The sequence below is a fragment of the Glycine max genome, chromosome 9, assembly GCF_000004515.6.
Source record: "Glycine max cultivar Williams 82 chromosome 9, Glycine_max_v4.0, whole genome shotgun sequence".
Lineage (NCBI taxonomy): Eukaryota > Viridiplantae > Streptophyta > Magnoliopsida > Fabales > Fabaceae > Glycine > Glycine max.
In genome coordinates, this window is record NC_038245.2 from 32,103,976 (window position 1) to 32,129,026 (window position 25,051).

General features: G+C 36.3%; 2 protein-coding genes and 1 long non-coding RNA gene across 4 annotated transcripts; all 3 read right to left on the reverse strand.

Annotated features, from left to right (window-relative positions):
* Positions 1-959: 959 nt before the first annotated feature.
* On the reverse strand, positions 960-2,128 carry LOC102665652 (uncharacterized). Its single transcript, XM_006588125.1, has 3 exons — positions 1,897-2,128; positions 1,449-1,810; positions 960-1,199 (listed from the first exon to the last, which is right to left on the reverse strand). The coding sequence occupies exons 1-3, from the start codon at positions 2,126-2,128 to the stop codon at positions 960-962; spliced, it is 834 nt and encodes a 277-aa protein (XP_006588188.1).
* A 3,250-nt stretch (positions 2,129-5,378) lies between these two features.
* On the reverse strand, positions 5,379-8,199 carry LOC102670532 (uncharacterized). Of its 2 annotated transcripts, XR_005886336.1 has the most exons (7): positions 7,983-8,199; positions 7,826-7,896; positions 7,700-7,748; positions 6,856-6,939; positions 5,957-6,766; positions 5,718-5,841; positions 5,379-5,623 (listed from the first exon to the last, which is right to left on the reverse strand). It is a non-coding gene; the product is annotated as an uncharacterized lncRNA (long non-coding RNA). The 2 variants fall into 2 exon arrangements; XR_005886337.1 differs by lacking the exon at positions 5,957-6,766.
* A 792-nt stretch (positions 8,200-8,991) lies between these two features.
* On the reverse strand, positions 8,992-13,705 carry LOC100816556 (S-type anion channel SLAH3). The gene is made up of 6 exons (XM_003533085.5): positions 13,442-13,705; positions 12,369-12,510; positions 11,700-12,173; positions 10,268-11,038; positions 9,824-9,855; positions 8,992-9,737 (listed from the first exon to the last, which is right to left on the reverse strand). Exons 2-6 carry the CDS (start codon positions 12,501-12,503, stop codon positions 9,356-9,358), a joined length of 1,794 nt encoding a protein of 597 aa, XP_003533133.1. The 5' UTR covers positions 12,504-12,510; positions 13,442-13,705; the 3' UTR covers positions 8,992-9,355.
* Positions 13,706-25,051: the final 11,346 nt, after the last annotated feature.

Below are 25,051 nucleotides of genomic sequence, written 5' to 3' on the forward strand. Positions count from 1 at the left end.
TGCCACTTGAGGCAACAATTAACACAATATCACCTTTTGAACATAATGCAAAAGCTAATGTCTTCCACATAAAGGTCTTCCCAGTACCTCCATACCCATACAAGAAAAACATTCCACCAGCCTATCTGTTGACAACATTGATGATACTATCAAAGATATGTCTCTGTTCATCTATATTTGCATACAACAAAAAAAGGAATGTAGCTACTACATGAACCATCATTGTTTCTATTGTATTGATATTACATAGTCAATTAAAAAGAGCACTAGTTTTTGCTAACCTATTAGAGAAGCAAAGTATATTTCAAAATCATGTTGTAATTGAGTCTTGTCATAATTTTGTTCAGCATATATATATATATATATAAAACCAAAATGTGACAACACCACATGTCTTGGAAAAGGCATGGTTGGATAATCCTTTAATGATTTTTTGTTGATTGTAATATCTCTTCAATCTCTAGCAATGCCAAATTCTGTAACTCTTCTGTTTCCCGCTATAAATCTTTGGACACAAAAAAGAAATTGAATTTTTAAGTTTTCAACAATAATTGTAATTGAAAAGAGAAGTCATGGTTTAATCTTTGTTACCTGGTATGTTTCTTATCCTTCTCTGATGATGAAGGATACCATCCATTAGGCACTCCCATGTTTCAGACCATACATGATTTGGTCTCTCAATGATGTTTGATAACAACATTGTTACAAACAATATCATAAGGAATTTGCCATAACCTCAATGGTATGCTTTTCTTAAAGCCTCAATATATTCCTTATCATCAACCAAGAATCCCATAACAAAGCAAGCTTCTCTAAATGTATAATATAGTTGACCATTGATTGTACAAATTTTTTCATAAGTGGTTGGTCCTTTAACCACAACCAACATCATCCTAAGATAATACAATTCTCTAGTACATGGAGGCACTCAGTTAAGCTTTCCAATTGTATAGCCTCTTTTACGTGGCTTCCAACATCTTATTTTGCTGGTGTATGTAAATTGTTATGAATTGCAGATATGTAAGATCTTTTGCTTGTTGGGAAATGTTGTTAGCTTGCAGCCAAGAGGTAAACATGGACTCTTTAATGGTTGGCTTGGACAACAAAGCATCAATGTCATCACCATCTTCAAATATTACTGAATTATCGCTAGGCAAATGAAAGTACAACCTTTCAACAGCAGGTGATCTCTTGTGAATCTGGAATGAAAATATTCTCCATCAAGCTTCACAAGGAGAAATATACATACCATCAAGATAGTGCTTAATCTCATCAACATTTTGTTCAGTTGTTCCATCGTCATTTTGGATAGGCACAAGAGTCGCGGTTATGTGATCATAACCTTTATTAATGTACTTGAATAAATACTTGATGGACATTAATTGATTGCACCATTCTATGTTGAGGTGAGCCTCATATTTCAACAATAGGTATGAATTGTATGGTACCACATATATATTGTCTAGTGCTATGTCATTATTGTCAATATATTTACCATCATTACACCTTCTATAAATAGGATAGCCCTCTTGGTCAACAACAGTTTCAGCTTGCCTTTTTTTTGGGAAATATCTAGAACACTTTCCATCTTTCATGCATGGCAACTTTCTGTTTGCATGACCACATGGACCATACATCATATGTTTCTTGACATACTCATAGAGTTGTGGTTGTTCAATAGAATCTGGCATCTCAACTGATATGACGCCATCAATATCTGCAGGAGATGGATACTTGCTGGCAACATCCAGAAACAACAAGATATAGGCATATGGAAAACCTCTCTTTTGGAATTCAATCATGTAAATATCTATAATTGTAAGATGGTTAGATTAACCACAACTATACACACAATGGTCAGTTTAGTACTAAAAGCATTAGGAATGAACAACTTACATGCAAGCACATTGCCTAAAACTTTTCTATCTTTTAAGTCAGACATTAGTTGTTCTAGATTGAGTTTAGAATCTCTTGTTACTATGTCTGGCCAATCCTCTGCAGTTAATTTAAGAGCTGAAATAGACCATTGAATCTCAGGCCAATACGGATTGCAAGTGAATGTTAAGAAAAAATCCAGAAATCCAACCATGCTACATATGGCCATTCCATCAAAGAACAATTGATCCATATACCTACGGCTACCAATAAAAGATGAAGGTAAGATAATACGCTTTCCATAACTGGCATGCTGATTTTCAACTGGATGTTGTGAGTTTTTCAAAGTATTATATTTAACACAACACAACTTCTTCATATGAGTTTTGATAAACAACAATCGTTATGCTTCCATCATTGTGTAACCATTAACAATAAATTGCTGAAACAATCTTCTAGACCTCGATAAAGTTTGTGCTTCACCTTTTCTAGACTACAACCTAAAACACTAGAACTCTCTAATAGTTAGCATGTTTCTCTTCCTTTGATGAGAATCATCCATATCTCTATGTTTGATATCACTACAGTACCTATCTTCATCATAAGAAAATAATAGAGGATATTACAATCCAAGATAACTTGGATAAAGCTTGTTGATTTTTTGTAATCATTCACTTTGCTTTTCAAGTATTATGTCTCGATTGATAGGTTGACTTGCATCACCAACAATAACTGGAGCCACCTCTCAAACTATGGGCAAATTATAAATCCTTCCATCCTTCTTCTTGTTTACAAGCAATTGTAGGTTAAGATTCTCTGTCTGATAGTTATCATATCTGTCTTTTGCCATCATAAAAGACTTAGCATACACATTGTATTCATCAAGCATATCTTTTAACTTCGACACAAGTTCTGAATCAAGTATATTTTGCCTTGCACAAATACAGAAAATGTCATGAGTGATATAAACTAAATAATTGGGTCCATCATTTACCTGTGTGACAACTGAATAAAAGCAGACATATAGCCATTCAAAGCAAAAAAAAGTCAAAAAACAAAATTTTGCTAATTGCACAAATTTTGTTTTCAATTTCATTTTCTGTATCATATATATACAACTGGGCAAATTTTAGTGGTATCCCAGGCATTGGTAATAGGCTTCCAATCAAATGACATGATTGTCCATGAATTTTGTAAATTGTTGGACCTTTTCCTTTGAGTAGATTTGTACCTATCTTGGCCCCAGGCGAGCTGAATGCAAACATAGTAGTTGTTGCAAAAGCATTGCAGGATTCTTGAGAAAAGGAAGTTGTATCCTTCCCATGCTGCAACAAAGACTATATTTGGGATTAGCTTGCTTTCTATTTTTCCTCGTCCTTTCTTGATACCACATAGCAGCTTGGCAATATGCACATGTTTCAGAAGGGTCGCCTAGATCAACATATCCTAAAAAATAAATGTTATTTAGTTTGACATAAATAACATTGTGGTTAAGCTAAAATTTCTGCATGTTGACAGTAAAACCTGTGTTAATGTCATTAGCATAATTATCAACACAATCTGATAGTTCATTCTCATAATCTAGTACACTGTCATTTATTTCTACATAACCACAAACAGTTACATGATTCTGATTATTACTTTATGTGTAATTTATTTGGTATAGTATTTCAAATTATTGTCACCTGCATTTTCAGTACTGTTATCTGAAGAGGCTTCATTAGTATGATGAAGTGGATCATTTGTGTGTTGAGGTACAAAGGAATGATCATGGATTTCATTATCTAGTAGTCCAGTAGAAGTTGAAGATGCAACCACAAAGTCATTGTACAAATTACTACGAAGCCTACATATGTTATTGATAGTTTTCCTCTGTCTGGTTGACACGTGTTTACTGTTTGGCTAAGTATTAGTGATATCTGCTAATGCTATTTGAAAAGTTCGTTGGTCGCTTCCACTTGTTCCAGATGCATTAACAGTTCCTGTGACATTCATAACAGAAGCTTAGTCTTCATAGCATATGTAGCAATACCACTTATAACAACAGTGCAACTTGAGGATATTAGTATACACATGCAAAACCTATATTTTCATTGAATATGTATGCCTTTTTGGCTCTTTCATTCTGACTTCTTCTTAAACGCTTTCCTTGCAATATTAGTTTTCTTTTTAATCTTGCAGATTTAACAGAATCTCTTGTGTTAGAACCCTCTTCTTCCATGAATCATTAACTGGATATGAAAGTGCTTCAATAATAACCTGAAGATATCTTAGCAGAATATGATAAAATGAAAATGTTAATTCGTATTTGAAGATTGCCAAATTTTTTTGAAGTTATAATACTTTAATAATGAGCTGAAGATGTTAGAAGAAAATCACTATTACATCAAGTCTAATTCACCTACCAACTGTGACAGTGATTTAAAAAAATTGCCGGGAAAAATGATACACAAACTCTACTAATTAGAAAATATTGTGCTTTTCATTAGGATTTTTGATGATACAATGGTTAGAATAGAAAAAGGTGACTTAGTGGAAGACTTAATACTCTTGATTGTTATGCTTTCGTAGGTAACAACACCTTTTTGGTAGATGGTAGACATAGTATAGCTTATACCTACCTTGTAGCCACTTGTTGGCAGATTATGACTATTTTTTTATTGCCTACAAAATACTATAATCACATCATAGCAAATTTTAGACATATCCCATCCAATTGGTAATAGGCTGCCAGAATACTTAAAAACAAACCTTCTATTGCTTTTGATAATAGCCTCCCACGAGTCAACTCCTAACTCTTTCATGATTTCTATTGGACACTCATCTACTTTGCTGTGATTTGTTTAAGACCATTATGTTGAAATTGATTTGGTTTTGTCCAAAAATTACTTCATACAAAAAATGAGTTTTTTATGCTTCTATAAGATCTGCAACACATGTTTTAGAACAGAGGCTAAAATGTATATAGGCTACAAACAATTGGAAAATTCTGCTCTTTTATTTTTGTGGAATTGACAAAGTTCAATTTAAAGCCATGCTTTGTTGACCTAAATTGTCCAGTATTCTTTTCAACTTCAAGATTTTGGTTCATATATGTCTTACCCACTTTAACAACATCATTCCACTTACCAGGATCAACATTTTTAATTTAAGCAACAATCTTATGAGTCTATGCAAATATTAAAAACTGTCATATTAGATGGAAATTATTTGATAGTGACTCATTTTGAACATATCAAATTGCCAAGGATTTCGAATTTCCTTTTTCATATTGTTTAGGAACACTGCATTACATTTGATTTGAACAAAAAATAAAAGTAATATCCCAAAATTTACAAAACAAAGCCCGAGTTTGAGCACAACACAATTTACAATACTTAAGAAGATGTCGATTCATCATAATAATCTTTTGTAGCCTGGGGTGCAGCACTGCTACTTTAGCCAAAACCTTCATATCTTAGGTCCTTCTTTTGCTTTTTAATCCATTCAATTAACACTATAGGTTGTGCAATAATCATCTTAGTATTTTCAATTGATGATATTTGTGCAAACCATAAAGATTATAAATTATATTGACCTTATATGTAGGAAGTCTCTTTGATAATAACATAATTAGATCTTCATCCTCTGATATTTGTGACACAAAATACCGGGTATTGTTCGGCATAACCTTAAATCTAAAAGCCAATTTTTTGCCCAGTATCCTATCAATAGCCTTCGGAATGTCCTTTGGATCAAATTCACCTTCCTGCCAAGGATTAACATCAAGTTAAAATTCAAATATATAAAAACCACAAGTTGACTATGATGATTAACTAAAGCTATTAGATTATAGTTTAGACCTGAGCAATCATCTGTTGTTTAATCTCACTTGCACTTTCATTAATGAGTGCATTGCACTCACGATCCCATAAAGTAAAGTTAGCAATTTCATTTAGTTGTCCAACTCTCACTTCCAACCAAAACCTATATAATATAACATAATTTAACTTAAGTTATCATAAATCATTTAATGACACATCAATTGGAAACATATACATAACATATCTAACATAAGAAACATAAGGTTTAAACACATAACCTGACCATAGTTGTTGCATTTTCATTTCCACAACCTTGACAAGTGTATGGAAATTTCTCACATTCCACTTTCTTGTTACATTTAGGACAACTCTCATATATACAACCATTGCCCACTAAGAACTTGGTTATTGTGGCAACAATCAAACAAACACATTCCTAGCAAACACAATATATAAAATTTTTAACATCACATTATTCTTAATCGTGAAAGATACTGAGTCTTCAAAATCAATCCTAGCAACCTTTAACATGTACCTTTTTCAACTCACAAAGTTCACTCAATGATTTAACTTGAGCATTATAAAGAAATCTATCCTCTAAAGTAGTTTGGGAAGAATAAGAGATTTGACTCAACCTTTGACTGCAAGTCATAAGGCTTAGCTGACTCTGATCTAATCTACAATAGAGAAAGAAAAAGGATGTATAAATATTGAACAAAGAAAGAGGAAACATAATCACTACCCATTTTTATTTTTATTGAAGAAAGAAGTATGATTCATAATCACTACCCATTTTTATAATCTTCAATGTCCTTTAAATCTTCATGAATAAATAGTCTAGAACCATACATTGAATTTTGAATGGACATTGCATAAGCCCCTACATATGTATTATGATTATTAAGGCAATCACAATATAATCTATAATTCATCTACATATATCATAAGTGAAATAATGACCTCGTGCTTCCTTAATTTTTGCCAAATGAAGCAAAAGTATAATTGGTTCATTTTGATGTTTGTCCAAATAATCTTTCAGCATGAATGCAAAATCCTCCCATAGAATACAATTGACAATGGTGCCACTACTAGAATAAAAAAAACATAACTATAGTCAATGAAATGGATAATTATAAATATTTCTATTTAAGATTAAAATAACAATGATAGAAAGTACCACTTATCCTTCATAGTGAAGACCACCTTTTTGGGGTTTCCATCCAGGTTCCATTGTAATACATCAACTAACCACCGATAACATCTGTCCATAAGCTTAGTTTTATTAACTTTTGAATACATGACAATGGGTGGACTGAATAAGAAGTAAGTAATAAACATACCTATTAAGTAGTTAGGAGTGACATTGCCAGTAAAAACATCATCAAATTAATAGTGTAAAATCATACACCATTTCTGGTATCATTGGAAAATCCTGCTCTTTTACTTTTGTGGAATTGACAAAGTTCAATTTGAAGGTATGCTTTGTTGGCCTAAACTATCTAGTATTCTTTTCAACTTCAAAATTTTGTACCATATATGTCTTACCCACTTTAACAACATCATTCCACTTACCATGATCAACATTTTTAATTTGAGCAACAATCTTATTAGCCTATGCAAATATTAAAAACTGTGATATCAGATGACAATTATTTGACAATAAACATGAATAATATATATTATACCTTCTCATCCATCAAAATCATTTCAATGTTAATCCTTACAGCCCTTTGAATAACCCACAAGTTAATCACACGTACACTAATTTTCCAAGTCTCATTTTGAGCAGTAATGTCCATAATGGAGTTGAGCTTACGTTCCATGATGAACTACTAACATAGATAACCATTAAAACATCAACCATGCATGCGAATAAAACGAACTTTTTAAAAGGAACAAAGACATGAAGATGAACACTAAGATAGTGGATAAGCTACTGCAAATAGAAAGGTGGCAACATAGAAACTAAAAAAGAAGGTTGTGCATAGAGCATGAGCAAAGATATATAGAAAGAAACTTACCAAGTGAAGTCAATTTCTTCAACCAACACAGGTGGACAACCTCTGTACACTGGAGAATGAAAATGCAGGATTTTGGTTAGGTTGCGGAACATGCAACTGGAATGCAAAAATGAGAAAGAACCTTACCAAGTGAAGTGAACTTCTTCAACCAACATAGGTAGAAGTGAGGTAAAACCGGAAGCTTGCGGTTAATGCAACTGGAATGCAGGAATGAGGGGAAATCAAAAGCTTGCGGTTTATGCAAAAGGAATGCATAAATGAGGTGAAATCAGAAGCTACTCACATTTGTCGGAAATCAAAAGATATTGAACAATGTTTCATAGGCTTGTGTCTGTGACAATAGCTCGGTGATGTGAATCAATCAACTCAGACTACAAAATCGGCATAGCCTGGAACCTAGACGAACCGTAGCCTAGGCTTTTGAATTTGAATTTGAAACTAGCGAGAAGCCCATGCCGATGCACGGGCTCAGAAAGGGTTGAACGAAGAAGCAGCAAAAGCAGAATGCGATAACCTTGTGCAGAAGTTGATGGAAGATTGAGGAAGTGTTAACACGTGTCACGAAAAAATAAAAAATTGGTAGAAATGGATAGTGTTGGACACGTGGAGGAAGCTATCATTCTTTTACTTTTAACATATAGATATTAGAGGAGGAAAATAAAATTTTCCGGTCAACATAAAATTAACATGTATTCAAACACTCCAAGTGACCTGGTACCAAATTTGTTTTTATTGTACAACAGTTTTTCTTAGTAAACTACATTAATCATCTTTTAGATTTCGTGAAATTAAACAAATTTTCAGTACTTTTTTAGTAACAAAGTAAAGTTTTTCATACCAAGGGAATTAGTATAATATATAAAAATCTATTAGTGTATATCTTTTAAAAATTAAGAGTGTAAGAATAGATATGAGTAGGGACAGGAATTTGTGTAATTTTACGAAAATTAAAAGAGTAGTTAATATTATTTATTTATTTATTTATTTTGAGGAATTGATTCGTAATTTGATAAACCCCATATGTTATATCTGAAAAGTGTGAGAAAATATGCTTCGATCATGCTATACATGCATTGAAAGCATTTTTGGTCCAATCTGATTATATCCAAAAGATACCACATATGTCCTAAGTGGATATGCAAAGATCATCCTTTGCCATTCATTGGCCCTTTGGTCCCGTTTGGAATAAAAGAAAAATCTTCTGCCATTCATTTTCTTTGACTCAATCATACTGATTATTTACTCATTTAGTAAAACAACTCAATTATTTTACAAAATAAAAAAGTGGGAACTGTTTCTAATGATACTGATTATTTACTCATATAGTAAAACAACCCACTCATTTTACAAAATAAAAAGGTGGGAACTGTTTCTAATGATACTGATTATTTACTCATATAGTAAAACAACCCACTCATTTTACAAAATAAAAAGGTGGGAACTGTTTCTAGTTTCTACAAAAAAATGCTCTTCCTAAACCCTAAACACACTCATTTATACACAAACCTTCATATTCTACTAAATACTATGCATGGTCACCGGAACAGTCAAACGCCTACTTCTGTTCCTCACATGTGTGACTAATGAAGATTATTAGCCAAACAACTCATAATATTCTCTTTCGAAGGACACATTACGATATAATAACAAATATACTCAGATAGATGGTGAATCCTCTGTGCCATCTGGTAGTGGGGTAGAAGCTTCTAAATCAATTTTATCCGAGTTCACACACTTCAGGTAATTTTCGATCTCTTTGGAGTCATGGCTCCTGTATCTAAGACCTAGCCACTTCTTTTGTGGCCTTCTCTTTCTGTAACTTATGGCAATGGCAAGGTCATTGGGGAATAGGTTTTTGAAGACAAAGGCATGCAATATAGTTGATACAAGCAGTGCTATTACTATGAGTGTGGATATGAGACTCAGTATGACACACAGGGTCTTGGTAACTGGATTTGTGACCTGATTTGAGTATCTTACGGTTGCAATTGCTGCACCAGTCATTGGAAAAGTATAGGCCCACCATGCAAGAGAGAATCTGCGGAATAACATCCAAAAAAAATTGTCAGAAAAGTTCTATAGTATAAAGCAAACATTATAAGAGAAAGAGTAGATGTAGCATACATGAATCCTCTGAAAAAATTGATCCGGACAGCCTGCAAAACATGTGAAACTACTAAGTAATTTTGATAACAGAAATCTGTTAAGTGTCTCGGATGTCAAATTTATACAAGGCCATGTTTAAGAATATACATGAAAACTTAGAAAAAATGATTATGAACATTTGAAAGGGCTAATAACATTGATTTCTGTTGAGATTAGTACTAATTAATTAAGTATACTAAGAAATTTAATTGAAATATACTGACATGTAAAGTTGTTTACAGTATCATCTATATCTAGTCATGATTTATTATATAACTAAAAAATGTTGACTTTTGTAATAATTATTACTTTAAAAATCATATCGTAGGTGAAGTTTAATTTTCTAACCAACTAAGGTATACGTGTGATTAAATAACCATTCCTATTTCAATACAAGGGTGAAAAAATGATAAAATAACTTACCAATGAGAAATAAAGAAAGAGGGCAATGAAATAGGCAATCCGAGATCCATAATCGAAGGAACCCTGAATGTTGGCCCAAGCCATGGAAGCAACACTTGGTGCTGCAACAAACAGAAAGAACACAGGATGGAGTTCTTTTGGGAGTGTCTCATTTGTTGGAAGTCTCTGGTAGAGGGTCACAAACATGACTATGTAGTGGGCCAGCCCAATAGCAAAGAAGAAAATGGGCCCTTCTTTGAGGCCCATAGAGGCCCCAAGTAATGCCCCCACAAAGTTTCCAACAATTGATAAATGGTTGGTAGGATTAGCCACCTTTGAGAGCCTCCTTTGACCCCCAGACATCCACTGTCCATAGATCTTAAGTTCAAGACACAATATTGGTGTCATTAGAATGTACCAAGGAGCATGGTGCAGGTCTTTGGTAACTGATGGTGGAACTCCAATAGCCAAGAACAAGAGAGCTATCCATGGTGCAAAGAAGAAGTTGACACGGATCGGATGGTAGTACTCCCGATGAACTGCTTCAAAGTAGAGAATGATTTTGAGAAGATAGATGGTGAAAACTGTGATAACAAGAGCAATGGATATGAACCATAAGATTAAGTTGACTTTGAGGCTTATGTGAAGAAATTGAGTGGAAGGAGATGTTGCCAGTGCTTTCCAAAGAATTGCTTGGCTGCTAACTCCAAGGCAAATACCAAAGGATGAAATAGGAAACCGTAGAAGAAATGGCCATTGCTTGTCCTGTGGAAGCACTGTCTCTTCTGATGCCTGTTGGAGTAGGAAAACAAAATATGTTATAATCTTCAATATGCACAAACAAACATAATTAGGAAATTCTGGGGAAAAGAAAGAAAAATTCAGTAGAATTAGGATATTCAATCAGGAAATTATGGTGTTGTTGAGTTTGGTGCAAATGAAGTGTCTACCAAAAGGTTATTAGTTAAAGTTGAAAGAAATTTGATTACTCGATATGAGACTTAAGCACTCCATAATACCTAATACTTATCATAGCACCGACCCTGAGTGCCAATGTCTTATCAGATGCATTCTACAGCCTTTCTAGTCAATCCATCCATTGGTACCTTTTTCCAAGACACTAACAACCAGTTCTGATACCAATTGATAACAAGCCTAGAAAATGAAAATAGCAAGCACCGGGAGCGCGTAACCCTTAAGCAGTCTCTATCTAGCTATATTCCTGGTTAGTCATGGATCAAAGTGGTTTTCACTTATGTCTAAATAAATATACTTGCATCTTAGACTAAGTTTCATTTAAGATTAAGACACAAGACATAAATGAAGAAAATATTTAGGATCTTTTGGAAGTGGGGGCTAATTTTTTAGTACCAAAAATTGTATGGCCTGTGTTATGGATTATTTTAGTTAAATCACACAACTAGATTTGAATTGATAGAATGTAATCACATACCTTGAGAGTTTCTAACTCTGGACCTTCCAATGCATCAAAGTACCGATCCACAGGTAAAGGCCTATCAGTGCTCTTGGAGTTGTTGTTACCATCTTGTGCAGTTGCTCTTGGTGACTTTCCACGTAGAATTGTTAATTGTCTCTCAAGTCTCCCAGACCATGTTTTAAAAGAGTCAAACCTCTTATCCTTGAAATCTTTGATGCCCGGATGGTTATTTATTTTGACTCCATTATCAGCCTCTTGGGGCACATGGCATTTTGGCATTGGTTGAGAGTAACATTTTGATGCCTGCGGATGGTTAGAGCTAGCAGTTCCTGATTGAGAAGAGGAAATGGGAATACCATCTTTTTTGGTGTCCATTGGTTGAAGCTGAACTTCTTCAGAAGAAAGTGGCATGCTGATAGAATACTTCCTTTGATGATTGATGACTATAGGTTCATCATGTTGTCTTGTTGGTGAGTTTGCTTCACTTCCCTATTACAAACATGGGAAAAGTTGGATTTAATTAATTTCTTAAATTAGAAACATTAAAAAGGTATATTGTAATTCATTATAAATTTAGAATAATATAAGTATTCTAAATCCTACACGCCACGAAGAAAACTCAATTTTTGGTAATTGGCTTGTGGTATTCAATTATGCAGGTCAAGTACTAAAAAGGAGTCTTACTTGGGCAGATGCGCTGGGAAGTTGAGAATCAGCAGTGTCAAAGCCAGCAACTTCACTTGATGATATATACCTTATGAGTGATGGAACTTCTGGAGAGCCTTGTTCTGAAATTTCAATGTTTATGTTGTTTTCCATGCTAGACCTGAGAAAGGTATTGTTAGACTCCCTTTGTACTTGTATATTCATGAAAGGTTAGATCAGATAAGATCAAATAAAATCTAATATATAGCTTTGCCATTAATTCAGAGGATCTCATTGGTAAGCATAGATGTAGAAACAAGTAGAGGCGGCAAAATCCAGATCCAAATTAGACAGTGAAGAAAAAGATGAGATGAGTTGACAAAGAATTATGCATCGGCTATTAATTATATCTTGCTCTCTTTATAGACACGAAGTCACAAAGGCAATCGTGTACATGTAAATAGGATGATCACATTCATCCACCTAGTTCACATTTTTTTTTTCATAAAAACTATGTCCCTGATAGGTACAGCAAATCCAAAGGGCATTCATTGCTAAAGTCAAAATCAGTGAATATGCGAATATCTTTTTTTCTACTAATTGAGGAGCCTTCCCTCTTCATGAAAGGTTCCTGTCTGCTAAATTAATAAAACAGGGAAAGGTCTTTTTTCCATCCCCACAAAAAATGGACAAGAGAGAGTTGACGAGTAACAGCAAACATTTTAGGATAATGACTGCAGAGATGTCAAATTTCTGTCCCTTCCATCTTCTCCGAAACACTATGTTAACATTAATCTATTATGGATGAAGCCATAAATGCTACACACCCCAGCTATTAATTCAATCCAATTCCTATAGGCCATGGATTCATATTCCATATGATGATGCCAATGTTGAATAATGGTGACATGAAAATCAGATCAGTCTCTAAAGAAAAGAAATCAAAGGGGCGCGAATGCAACCTCAAAAAATTTCAACACTAAACACATGCAGACTTCAAGTTTGGATTAGTATAACTATATGAACATAATACATAGCTGGATAATGAAGAAGTTCATTGTGCAAGGGAAGGAAACAAAAGAATTAAAAGAAAAAAGAATAAGAGTCATAACCTTTAGCCTTTTCTGATCTTCTCTGCCACAGGACTACTTGAAATCTTGGACAAACCTCCTTGTGAATTGATGATCGAGAAGAGAGAATTTAAATATGAACAAGATTAGAATTCACCGCAGAAAATGCATGCACCCTATGCTTAAAAAAAATGACGATGGACAAAGATGTAGCTTAAAGTCATAGGATTAGGAAGATGATTCTTTATGGTCTAAGGCTGTGGTAGGTCAAGTGTACTTTGCAGCCGAAACCTTGAAAGGTCCTCATTTTTTTATAACCACAGCTACTTATATTTGTTTGCAAAAGAAGCATCCAAGGAAGAGGACAAAGCAGCATAATATATTATTGTAGTATAGGACAGGTAAGTAAGAAGATATTAAGTTATTAACTACAAAATGACTTCAAATTATTTTTTTTATGGGCAAATGCTAATTTGTTAGAATGTTAGTTTTTGTTAGCATTCAACACGTCTTATATATTTTTCCTTTTTCTTTTTTTCTTAACCATCGAACACATCTTATATCTCTGAAATGACTTCAAATCATTAATTAATTGCCCCGGTTATTTTCTGGATGAACCACTGTGTTTGACAAGATATATTAAAAATATATATTGAGTGGTTGGCCTACAATTGAATACAGTGGTGATGGTGCATTCCGATTTTATGGTAACATGTATTAGCAAGCAGAACAAAAGTTTGAGTTAGTTTGAAGTAAGCACCAGCAGCCAAAGTCAAAAGGATTGGCACGGTTTCGATTTTCACATTCAGTCCTTATCAGTACAGCAAAGACACGGCTACAATTAATGTTGCTAAATTTGAATGGAGCCATTTCAGGTTTCAACTTTTAACCTTAAGAATTTATCTATAAAGGAACACACGTTTAGCACGGAAGATCAAAGATGTCACATCTACTCACATTTTGTGAACTAAATTGAAATCTACTCAAATTCACAATATTAGCAAAACAAATAAATAAAAAATCAAGGATACTTTACTATTCGTCTTCGGTTACAAGGAAAATATTTTTCAATCTTCTTTTTACTTTGAGATGACATGTATGTTCTCTCTGAGATCATATTATTTGACCTGAGCTGGATTATTGTGAGCATCAAAGCTCTCATTTTACCTATTTAACACAATTGCATTCGAAGCTTAAACTTGACACTAGTTAAGTTGCAACAACTTCAAACTAGCTTCAAACTAGTTGATTTATTCATTTGGTAGTTATGTTTCAATCTTCTTTGAGAGTATTCCTTCCATTAAAATCCTAACACTTATCATATATAGTATTTTTTTTAAAACTTTTAAGTTTTAAAAAAAATGTGAGAAAACTTGCAAATTGAAATAGAAATCTTTGAAGCACAAACACTAACACCTGACATGAACACAGACATGATAGAAAAACAGAGATTTTGACACCATTAATATCTAAAAGATAGGACATTGAGACATCATATACACATATAAAAAAATATTCTAATAAAATGAAATATGAATAACACATGGTCATGTTTAACGATTAGGCCTAAGGAAAAATTTACATTTAAGTTTTAATTTATTATCATCATTTTATTTATTTTTTCTATATTCATCAAAATTTAATATTTAAATATTTTTAATATATAAACGACAGATTCAATCAACCTATTTTTGAAATAGGTAATGTTATATAAGATTTAAATAATTTTAGTTTTATTTTTTTTCAACAATAATTATAATTACAAGTGCTATTTATAATATTTTAGAAACAATGCATGTTTTAGAAAAAGTAATCTTTTGATATAATGTAATATTTTAATTAGAGTATAATTTTTTAGTATGCACGTTTGCAATTTTTAAAAATAAATCAAGAGTAATATACCATTTTTTCAAATTTTAGAATTCAAATAAAAATTCATGATGATTTAATATTTGAAAATGTATTCAAATTGACTTCCAATTAAAATGAACTTTTAAATACAAAATATTTTATGCAAATAGAATATTAGTTAAATGTACATGGTCTTGACATCAACATTTGCACCAAAATATTTTTTTCATATATATCAATTATAAATTTAAACTCTATACTGATTTCAATAAGTTTTAGGAAAGGAAAGAGGTAGAGTCCAAAATAGATGTAAATAATTTTCTTAACTTTCTTAAATAAATAATAAAATTACACTTAAATTATTTATAATAATATTTACATCTATATTTAATATTTGTGGTCTTTTTTGAAGTAATAATATTTGTGGTCTTATAAATAAAAATAAAAGTAAATAATATATCATATTATAACAGAATTTATCATTCAGTCAGTCAAATTAATAAAAAAAATATTTTGTTAAAAAATGTATAAAATTATTGAGGCCCTAAAAAAAATTGGAGACCGAAGGCCATTGCCTCTTCGGCTTAGTGGCTAACACGGCCCTATAATAACATAACAAAATATATTAATAGTATCTTTAACTTTTTAAACTAATATTTTATTTTATTTTTCTATGATAACAAAGCTTAAAAAAGAACGAGACATTATTTTTTAAAATATTTTATATTATATTTTAACATGACTTATCTGAAAGTTATAATATTAGTGTGTGCCGTTCATATATGCAAGTATCAGTTCAAATTTTTAATTGTATAAAAGAGACATTTTAAGTATTCAAGCTAACTCTTTTAATTGAACATCCAATTAATTAGAAGTGCTGAACATGTGTTGGACAAATATTGAGGAGTGTCCATGTTAGAAACCGTATTTAACATGGCAAAACTTTGAACAAGAGAAAATATTATATAGGGTAAAATCTATCAAGAAATCTGATTAAAGTACTGCATGAGTACAAAAATTTTGATGGTTATTACAAGGAGGAGCAAGGCCCAAATTAAGGGCGCTATATTACAATCTGATCACCATGAAATAAAATAGTTAATCTACAGTCAGTATAGTAAGTGACAACCACAGAATAAAGTTGACATAAAATGTAGTTTTACATGCGTTAATTAAGGTGATGAGAGCTTCTGAGAAATCACAGTCAACGACGAGAAGGTTTGGTCCGTGACTTCTTTTACAGTAAGTTCTCACAGGTGCATGCCTGACTACTTGGGCATCGCCAATCTAGATAGCATTCCTTTCCAATCCCTCTCAATGGATCAAAACCAATCCTTGATTGCAAATTTTGATGAGAAAGAAGTCAAAGAAGTCAAGAAGGCTATTTGGGAGTGCAAGGGATCAAAGGCACTGAGACCTGATGGTTTTAATTTTAAATTTATTAAGGAGTTATGGGATTTAATGAAGGAGGATATAATGTGGTGTGTGAGGGAATTTCACCAAAATGGATGTCTACCTAGAGGTGCATGCCAACGCTTCATTCATATGACTTATCCCAAAAGTTGATGAGTCGAATGGGTTAGGTGAATTTCGACCAATCTCGCTTGTGGGGTGCCTTTATAAGATCATTTGAAAGCTTTTGGTCCGGCGCATAAAGGTAGTTATGCCAAACATCATTGATACAAGGCAAAGTGCCTGTATTGAGGGGAGACATCATACACATAGTGCTGTAGTGGCGACAAAGGTGGTTGATGAGGCCAGGAGAGAGAGGAAAAAACACATTCTCTTTAAAGTGGATAACGAAAAAGCTTATGACTTAGTGAGTTGGGAGTTTCTCTGGTACATGCTACAGAGGCTAGGGTTCTGTGAAAAATGGGTCTCATGGATCAAAGGGTGCCTACACTCAAGTTCTATTTCAGTCCTTATCAATGGTAGCCAGATTGAAGAATTTTCAAGGGGACCCTCTCACCCCTTTCCTTTTTAACATTGTAGTAGAGGGGCTGAGTGGCATGATGAGGGAGGCCAAGTTACGAGGTGAATTTAAAGGTTTTGAGATGGGTGAGGACAAAGTGGTGGTTGATCTAGTTAAGTATGCAAATGGCACACTTTTTTTGGAGAAGCGACAACATCTAATGTGGTAGCAATTAAAACCATGTTGAGGTGTTTTAAATTATCATATGGCTTAAAGGTAAATTTCCACAAGAGTTGTTTTGCAGACATAGGGGTTGAGTTTGGCGAATTGGAAAGGTGGACCAGCATCCTTAATTGTAAACTTATGAGTGGATCTTTTACTTATTTAGGTTTTCCAATTGGTGCCGGAGATTAGGAAAATAGCATGGGTGAGTGGTAAGGGAATCGCTAGTTACTGGTTTCGAGGGACCAGCTCCTCCAAGAAGAAGATAGAGGAAAGATGAGTATTCTTATATTCATGATCTGCAGCTTATTACATATGCATACTTATATTATGAATTCCCTAACAGAATTGTGATTTTGTGCTAGGAAAATATTACAATAGCAAAAGCAAAAACGAAATTGGTTATTGTTGTCCCCTGGTGATCGACAACAATATTCTGCAGATCCTTCCTTGCCAGCTCAGCTACATGATCATCACACATAGTCTTTCAGGTATGCAGGCTTGGTAATTATTCTCTTTGGTTTTTCTTCTAGCTGCACCCCTGTGTTCATTACTTCACTAGGCCCACTGCTAGCTACTCCTTGCACCTTTGTTTCTCTATCATTCTGCGGCCTTTGCGAAATCACCTTATCCTCAAGGTGATAGTCTTGGCGTAATTGCGACCAATCTTCCCAAGACGTCTCATTGGGAGAGAGACCCTGCCATTGAACCAAGACCTCCCAGTGAGGACTATCCCCTGATGAATTGTAGCGAAAATTGAGAATTGCCAATGGGGATATGATAGGTTGAGCATGAATCAAATTGTTCGATAGTTAAGCAGGTTCGACTGGCTCCGACAACCCCCTAAATTGTTTCAGTACCGAACAGTGGAACACCGGGTGAATGCATGCTCCCTCGGGAAGTTGTAGGCGATAGGCAACCTGGCCAACTCGTTCGAGAACCTGGAAGGGTCCATAGAATCGTTTGGACAATTTGCCTGAGGAGACCTACTTATGCTTGGCAGACATTTGTTGGTGTGGTCTCAACTTGAGCATAACCCAGTCCCTGGGCTGGTATTCGACCTCCCTACGTTTGGTGTTAGCATATTGCTTCATGAGAGTTTGTGCCTTGAGAAGTTTCTTACGGATGGCACGGAATGTCTCCTCGTGGTTGACCAGCATATCGTCAACGACATCCACCTTCGAAATCCCGGTGATGTATTCTGGAAAATTAAATGGTTTCCAACCAAAGGTGATTTCATATGGTGTGGAACTAGTACCTGCATTCCATGATGTGTTATGAGACCATTCCACCCACAACAATAATTTTCCCCAAGAGCTTGGTCGGTGATGAACAGAAGCGCGAAGGTACTGCTCGATCACGAGATTCAAGACCTTTGTTTGTCCATCACTTTGTGGGTGATACGCAGAACTCATGTGTAACTGGGTTCCACTGAGCTGATGAAGAGAGGGTCACGATCCGAGACCAAACTCCGGGGAATGCCATGAATCTTCACTACAATTTCCATGAACAAACAGGCAACAACATGAGCCATGTGAGAAGGTGGTAGCATGCCCAAATGGATGCCCTTAGAAAAATAGTCAACGACCACTAGGACAACAGTGTTTCCATGGTAAGGTGGTAGGCCGATGATGAAATCTAAGGAGAGGTCCTCCCACGGCTGGTGAGGAATAGGTAGGGGACATAGCAATCCGGACACCTTTTTGGTCTTATACTTTGAATGTTGGCAATCGAGGCAACTAGCGACAAATTTGGTGACATCCTCTCGAAGTCCGTCCGAGTAGAAATTCTTCGATAAGCGGGCTATTGTCTTGGTGGTGCCCAAATGACCTCCAGTCGGAGTGGCGTGGTACTCAGTGAGGAGCGTGGGAATTAGGGAAATTTCATGGAAGCCAAATGCGGCCTTTCCTGAGGACAATGTTATTGGAGAGCGTGAAGTCCGAGTGTGCGGCCAGAAAGTCCTGGATGGCCTGACATTGGTGTTGATACTCTGGGTCTTTGGCCAATTGGGTGTGCAACTCCTCCATGAAAGTTAGACAAGGCATCGAAAGGGTCAACAACAAAGAGGGATCATGTTCTGGGAGTCGTGATAATGCATCAGCCTCCTGATTATTAGCACCAGAGCGGTATTGAATTTGGTAATCATACCCCATCAAACGAGCAAGGTACATGTGCTGCTCTGGGGTCTGAATGACCTGTGTTAGCAGCTCCTTGAGGCTGTGGTGGTTAGTGATGATGGTGAAACAATGGCCCAACAAGTATTGTCGCCACTTCTTGACCGCCATCGTAACTGCAAACAATTCCAGGACATAAGTGGAGGATCGTTGGAGCTTCGGGGGAAACGGCTTACTGTAATAAGCGATGGGGTGGCCTTGTTGCAATAGGACAACACCCAAGCCAACTCCTAAAGCATCGGTTTCAATGGTGAAGGGCAGCTGAAAGTCAGGCAGTGCCAAAACAGGGGCCTCTAAGAGAGCGTGTTTAAGTCACTCGAAAGCTATTTGGGCTGTAGCTGTCCACTGAAATGGTTCCACGATGGTTGCCTTGACCAATGGGGCCATAATCGTAGTATATCCTTTTATAAACCTCCAATAGAAGCCAGCGAGGCCCAAGAAGCTCCTCAGAGCTTTGGTGGACTGAGGGACCGGCCATTGACTAACGACACCTACCGTCGAGGCAACAAGTTTGACTCCCTTTTGGGAGACAAAATGGCCAAGATATTCCACCTGTGGTTAGGCAAACGAGCACTTGGATGATTTGAGGACGAATTGATTGTCTAAGAGGACCTGAAATGCTTACTCCAAGTGAGCCACATGATCATCAAAGGTCACATTGTAAATCAGTATATCGTCAAAGAAGACGATGATAAAGCGTCGGAGGTACGGCCAGAAAATCACATTCATTGTCGCCTGGAAGAAGGAAGGAGCATTACACAATCCAAAGGGCGCGACCTTGAATTCGTAATGTCCATGATGCGTGCGAAACACTATCTTAACTATGTCCTCCGAATGCATTCTAATTTGATGATAGCCCTGCAACAAATCCAACTTCGAGAACCAGCAGGCTCTATCCAATTCATCTAAAAGTTCATCTATGGTGGGAATTGGGAATTGATTGCATACTGTAATCGCATTCAAAGCCATGTAGTCAACAAAAAATCTCCAGGAGCCATCCTGCTTCCTAACGAGCAGCACCGGTGAGGAAAATGGACTGGTGCTGGGGCGGATGAGTCCCTTCTGAAGCATGGACTCAACCTGAAGCTCGATTTCGTGCTTCTAGTAATGTGGATACCGATACAGACACACATTTACCAGAGTTGACTGGGGGGAGGGATGAAGGTGGCTGGAATAAAGCACCAAAGTGACTTATTAAGGCCTGGAGTCGAGGAGGATGAGGAGTCGTACTAAGGGCCGAGTGGGCTTCATCTGAGAGCACCACAATATGATAATGGCAACTAGTTCCCTGTTTTCTAAGCAACCACCGAAATTGCGGTTGCGTCAACAAATTCAAGGTGGGCTCAGTATCTCCTTTAAGTTCAACTAGTTGACCACCATGAAAGAACTTCATACACATAGTGTTGTAGTCAGTGAGCACCGGCCTAAGGGATTTGAGCCATTGGACACCAAGCACTATATTCGCTCTTGCAATACAGGTCCACGACGAAGGTAACTGCCTGAATGTCAATAGAGACTGCCTCGCACCATCGGGTGCATGCCAAGTGTGGTCGTTGCCAACCATAACTCACAAAGGTTTGGTCTCCTGGGTAGGAAAACCAAGTTGAGACACCAAGTCCTCCTGAATGCAGTTGTGTGTACTGCCACCGTCCACGAGGATGACAACTTGGTGACCGGCGAGCATGCCCAAAAGGCGGAGCGTTTCCGGGGCTAAATAACCCGCTAATGAGTTGAAACTGATTTGGGCCAAAAATGGGTCGTGGATATCGGGTGGGTCAGGAGCCGAGTCAATACCCTCCATATTATCTCCAACAGTGTCGTCTTCATCCGCAACCAAGAGAAAAACCCAAGAGGCACAACGGTGGCCTCTATGGTATTTTTCATCACAATTAAAACACAGGTTGCGTTCGCGATGAGACGCAATTTCCTCCGATGACAAGTGCTTAAGAGTCGGCAATGGTCGTGGCGGCGAAGGAAGTAGAGCTGGGGAAACCATAGGGCGAGATTATGGCATCGACAGGATGGGCAGCACACTACTACAGAAGGCTTGACAAGTGTCCAGGAGCTTCTCCTCCTGGAGGCGGGCAAGGCCAGTCGTTTGAACAAGCGTCAAAGACTGCAATGCCTGCACCTCTCGATGGATTTCGGGCATGAGCCCCAAAATGAAGCAGCTCAACAGGAACTGGGGAGGAAGACCAACAATTCGATTGGCCAAGTCCTCAAACTCTGACAAGTACTGTGCGACGGTGCCCTTCTGAGTTAGCTTGAAAAGAGTCCCCGTAGGGTCATCATAATGAGAGGGTGCGAAATGAGTCTGGAGGGCCTGGAGGAACACAAGCCAAAAGGTGAATTGACCATTGTTGGTCATCCACTAGAATCAGGCGAGTGCTCTGCCTTCCATGTAAAAGGAAGTGATTGTGAGTCGCTCCTATTCTGGAGTTGCATGGCACTGAAAGAATTGATTAATTTTGAATACCCACCCAAAAGGGTCAGTGACATTGAAGCGTGGTATGTCTAATTTCATGTGATGGTGTGTTGCAGGGACAGGTGGAAGAGTGGAGGTGGATGGGATCATGGACGACGGTGAGGAAAGCATGGGTGGCATGCGAAGAAGCAATTCATCAAATTTTTGGGTCATGGACTGCATAGATTCCCTAAGGGACACCTGGTGATTGGTGAGCCAGAGAATTGCGTCCTCAAGCTTAACAGAGGACCCCATGGCCCGAGAGGTATTGGCCATGGAAACGAGAGCACCAAAATGATAGGGGAATCGCTAGTTACTGGTTTCGAGGGACCAGCTCCTCCGAGAAGAAGAAGAAGATAGAAGAAAGATGAGTATTTTTATATTCATGATTTGCAGCTTATTACATATGCATATTTATATTGAGAATTCCCTAATAGAATTGTGATTCTGTGCTAGGAAAATATTACAATAGCAAAAGCAAAAACAGAATAGGTTATTGTTGTCCCCTGGTGATCGACAACAATATTCTGCAGATCCTTCCTTGCCAGCTCAGCCACACGATCATCACACATAGTCTTTCAGGTATGCAGGTTTGGTAATTGTTCTCTTTGGTTTTTCTTCTAGCTACACCCCTGTGTTCATTACTTCACTAGGCCCACTGCTAGCTACTCCTTGCACCTCTATTTCTCTATCAATGAGTTAGAAAAAATATGTCAAGCAAAGGAGAGAGGAGGGCTAGGTATCAAAGACATCATTATCTTCAATGGAGCATTGTTAGGTAAATGGAGGTGGAGTCTCTTCCATGGGGAAAATGCCCTATGCAAAGAGGTCATAACCTCTAGATATGGAGGGTGGAGAGGGTTAGTTAGTGAGAGGATTATTGTGGGGGATTCTATTTGGTAGCAAGACCTAAGGGAGGTGTGCAGTTTTGAAAATAGTGTGAGGTGGTTTGAGGAGGCCTTAACTTGGAAAATTAGCAATGGTAAGGTCGCCGAGTTTTGGAAGGATAATCGTTTAGATGAAGCACCTTTTTGCCTTTCACTCCCTAGACTCTTTTCTTTATCGGAGCAAAAGGATATCTCCAACTTTGAGATAGGGCAATGGGTTGAGGGAGTTTGGAGTTGAGAATTTAAGTGGCGAAGAGGCTTGTTTGTGTATGAGCAACAACTTTGGAACACTTTGCTTTCACGGATATCACCCCCAAGTCACTCGGGTAAGAATTCTTGGGAGTGGGGAAATGATTGCTCATATGGAACAAAGTTGACTTACTCACACATTTTCAAGTTAACAAGCTTGTACACACAAGAAAATGAAACACTTCACCTGGTTTGGGATCTAAACACTTTCATGTGGAAAGCAAAAAAGAGGGTCCACTACCTATGATGTTAAGTAACATAAATGAACTTCTCCCTTGCTATCATTCTGTTTCTCTGTTTTTTCTCCCTTGCTAACAAAAAGTTCACACATTCCTTTCAAGTTGTGTGTGATCAGCCAATTTGTGCACTGATTAGTGTGTGTCATCACTCATCAGCCAATTTGTGCACAATTTCTAACAATTTCATGCCTAGGCTAGGTATAAGGTACTACACTATTTAAAAGGCAGTCCTGAGAAAACAATTATTGTTTCCAAATAATACTCTGGCCTTAGAACCTTGCACTTAAACTATATATGGCTTAATCCATGTAATTAACACCTTAACAAATTTTCATAAAACATACATTTAAGCAGAAATTTCAGATTGAGTATATGGTAAAAAAACCAGCAATTTCAAAGACATTCTCAAGTAAGGAAGCTTGAACGAATGTAAAAGTTATCAATGAAAACTCACAAATTCAAGTGAGATTATCCAAACTTCTCAACTCTCTGTCAGCTTAAAGCTTCTAGGACTTTAACACCTAGCTGGCAGTTGTATTTGGCTGTAGTGTTTTAATACAGGTTTTAATACAGGCTTTACACATATACATGTATATATAACAAGTAGTAACAATGTGCTTTACCTGGACTTGATATAATGAAACAACTTCCACAACAACACCAATGGACAAACCAAGTTCAACTACAACAAACTAATTCAGCTTTACCTGGAGTTGATATAATGAGTAATGACATTAGAAGAACTCAAAGCCAAACCAAGTTCAAGTACAACAAACTAATTCATCTTTTTCTCAACCAAAGTATGTCAAACTACTTGTTGGCTATTAAAAGTGTTACTTATTCATGTGACAGGCAAAGAGAGTTGTAAGACGATAATTCTTATTTCTATTCATGATTAAGATTGACCAAGCAGATATAGTGCTCTTTCTCCAATGATTGCTATCAGATGAACAAACAGATTTGTTAGAGCATAAAGGTATGAACACCAAATTTTGGGATTTCAAGATTGCTCCCCAATGATGTAAGCCATGTCTCCCCAGCTCCACAAGGGTCTCTAAGGTATCTTGACCCTCAATATTTCCAATTATACATGCTCAAGGACAAGAGTGATGTCTATAGGTTTGGGGTTGTGCTTATTCAGCTGATATATCATCTATGGCAACAATTGATGTAGTCAGGGAAAGAGATGAAGCTAATACACACAACATATGGTAATTATGTATTTTGTGCCTTCAACTTAGCTTAATTAGAAAATCCCATTATGTGGCCTTCTAAGCTAGGGGCACTGTACCATCCACTTAACCTGGTAGTTCAGCCTATAAAATTAAGGGATATTCCTTGCATTTTGCAACTTTGACCAATTATACCTACCTTGTTGCTTCCACCAAATATTTTTTTGCTACAAAATATGTTTCACTCAATATTAAAAAAAGGTCATTCCCAACATGCTGCAACTACACCTTTTGAGCTATTGTACCTCGGTGTTTCAACCAAAAATGTTTCATTTAATATAGCAAGTAGTTCCATAGCTGACTATATTTCGTACAAAACAATACATAGACATAGTTCTAAATTTTGATGCCCGTAATTTTTCCCTTTACATTTCCTTGTCACAACTCAATTTCAAGCCATGGTTGGTACACAAACTATAAAC

What these genes read in the sequence shown, in the direction of transcription:
- LOC102665652 (XM_006588125.1), bottom strand. Translation starts at nt 2,128, where the DNA reads ATGGATCAATTGTTCTTTGATGGAATGGCCATATGTAGCATGGTTGGA. An exon ending in TTTAGGCAATGTGCTTGCAT is followed by an intron (nt 1,811 to 1,896) that starts GTAAGTTGTTCA and finishes TTACAATTATAG; the next exon opens with ATATTTACATGATTGAATTC. An exon ending in CACTAGACAATATATATGTG is followed by an intron (nt 1,200 to 1,448) that starts GTACCATACAAT and finishes TTTTCATTCCAG; the next exon opens with ATTCACAAGAGATCACCTGC.
- LOC100816556 (XM_003533085.5), bottom strand. Translation starts at nt 12,503, where the DNA reads ATGGAAAACAACATAAACATTGAAATTTCAGAACAAGGCTCTCCAGAA. An exon ending in TTCCCAGCGCATCTGCCCAA is followed by an intron (nt 12,174 to 12,368) that starts GTAAGACTCCTT and finishes TGTTTGTAATAG; the next exon opens with GGAAGTGAAGCAAACTCACC. An exon ending in TCTTTCTTTATTTCTCATTG is followed by an intron (nt 9,856 to 10,267) that starts GTAAGTTATTTT and finishes CATGTTTTGCAG; the next exon opens with GCTGTCCGGATCAATTTTTT.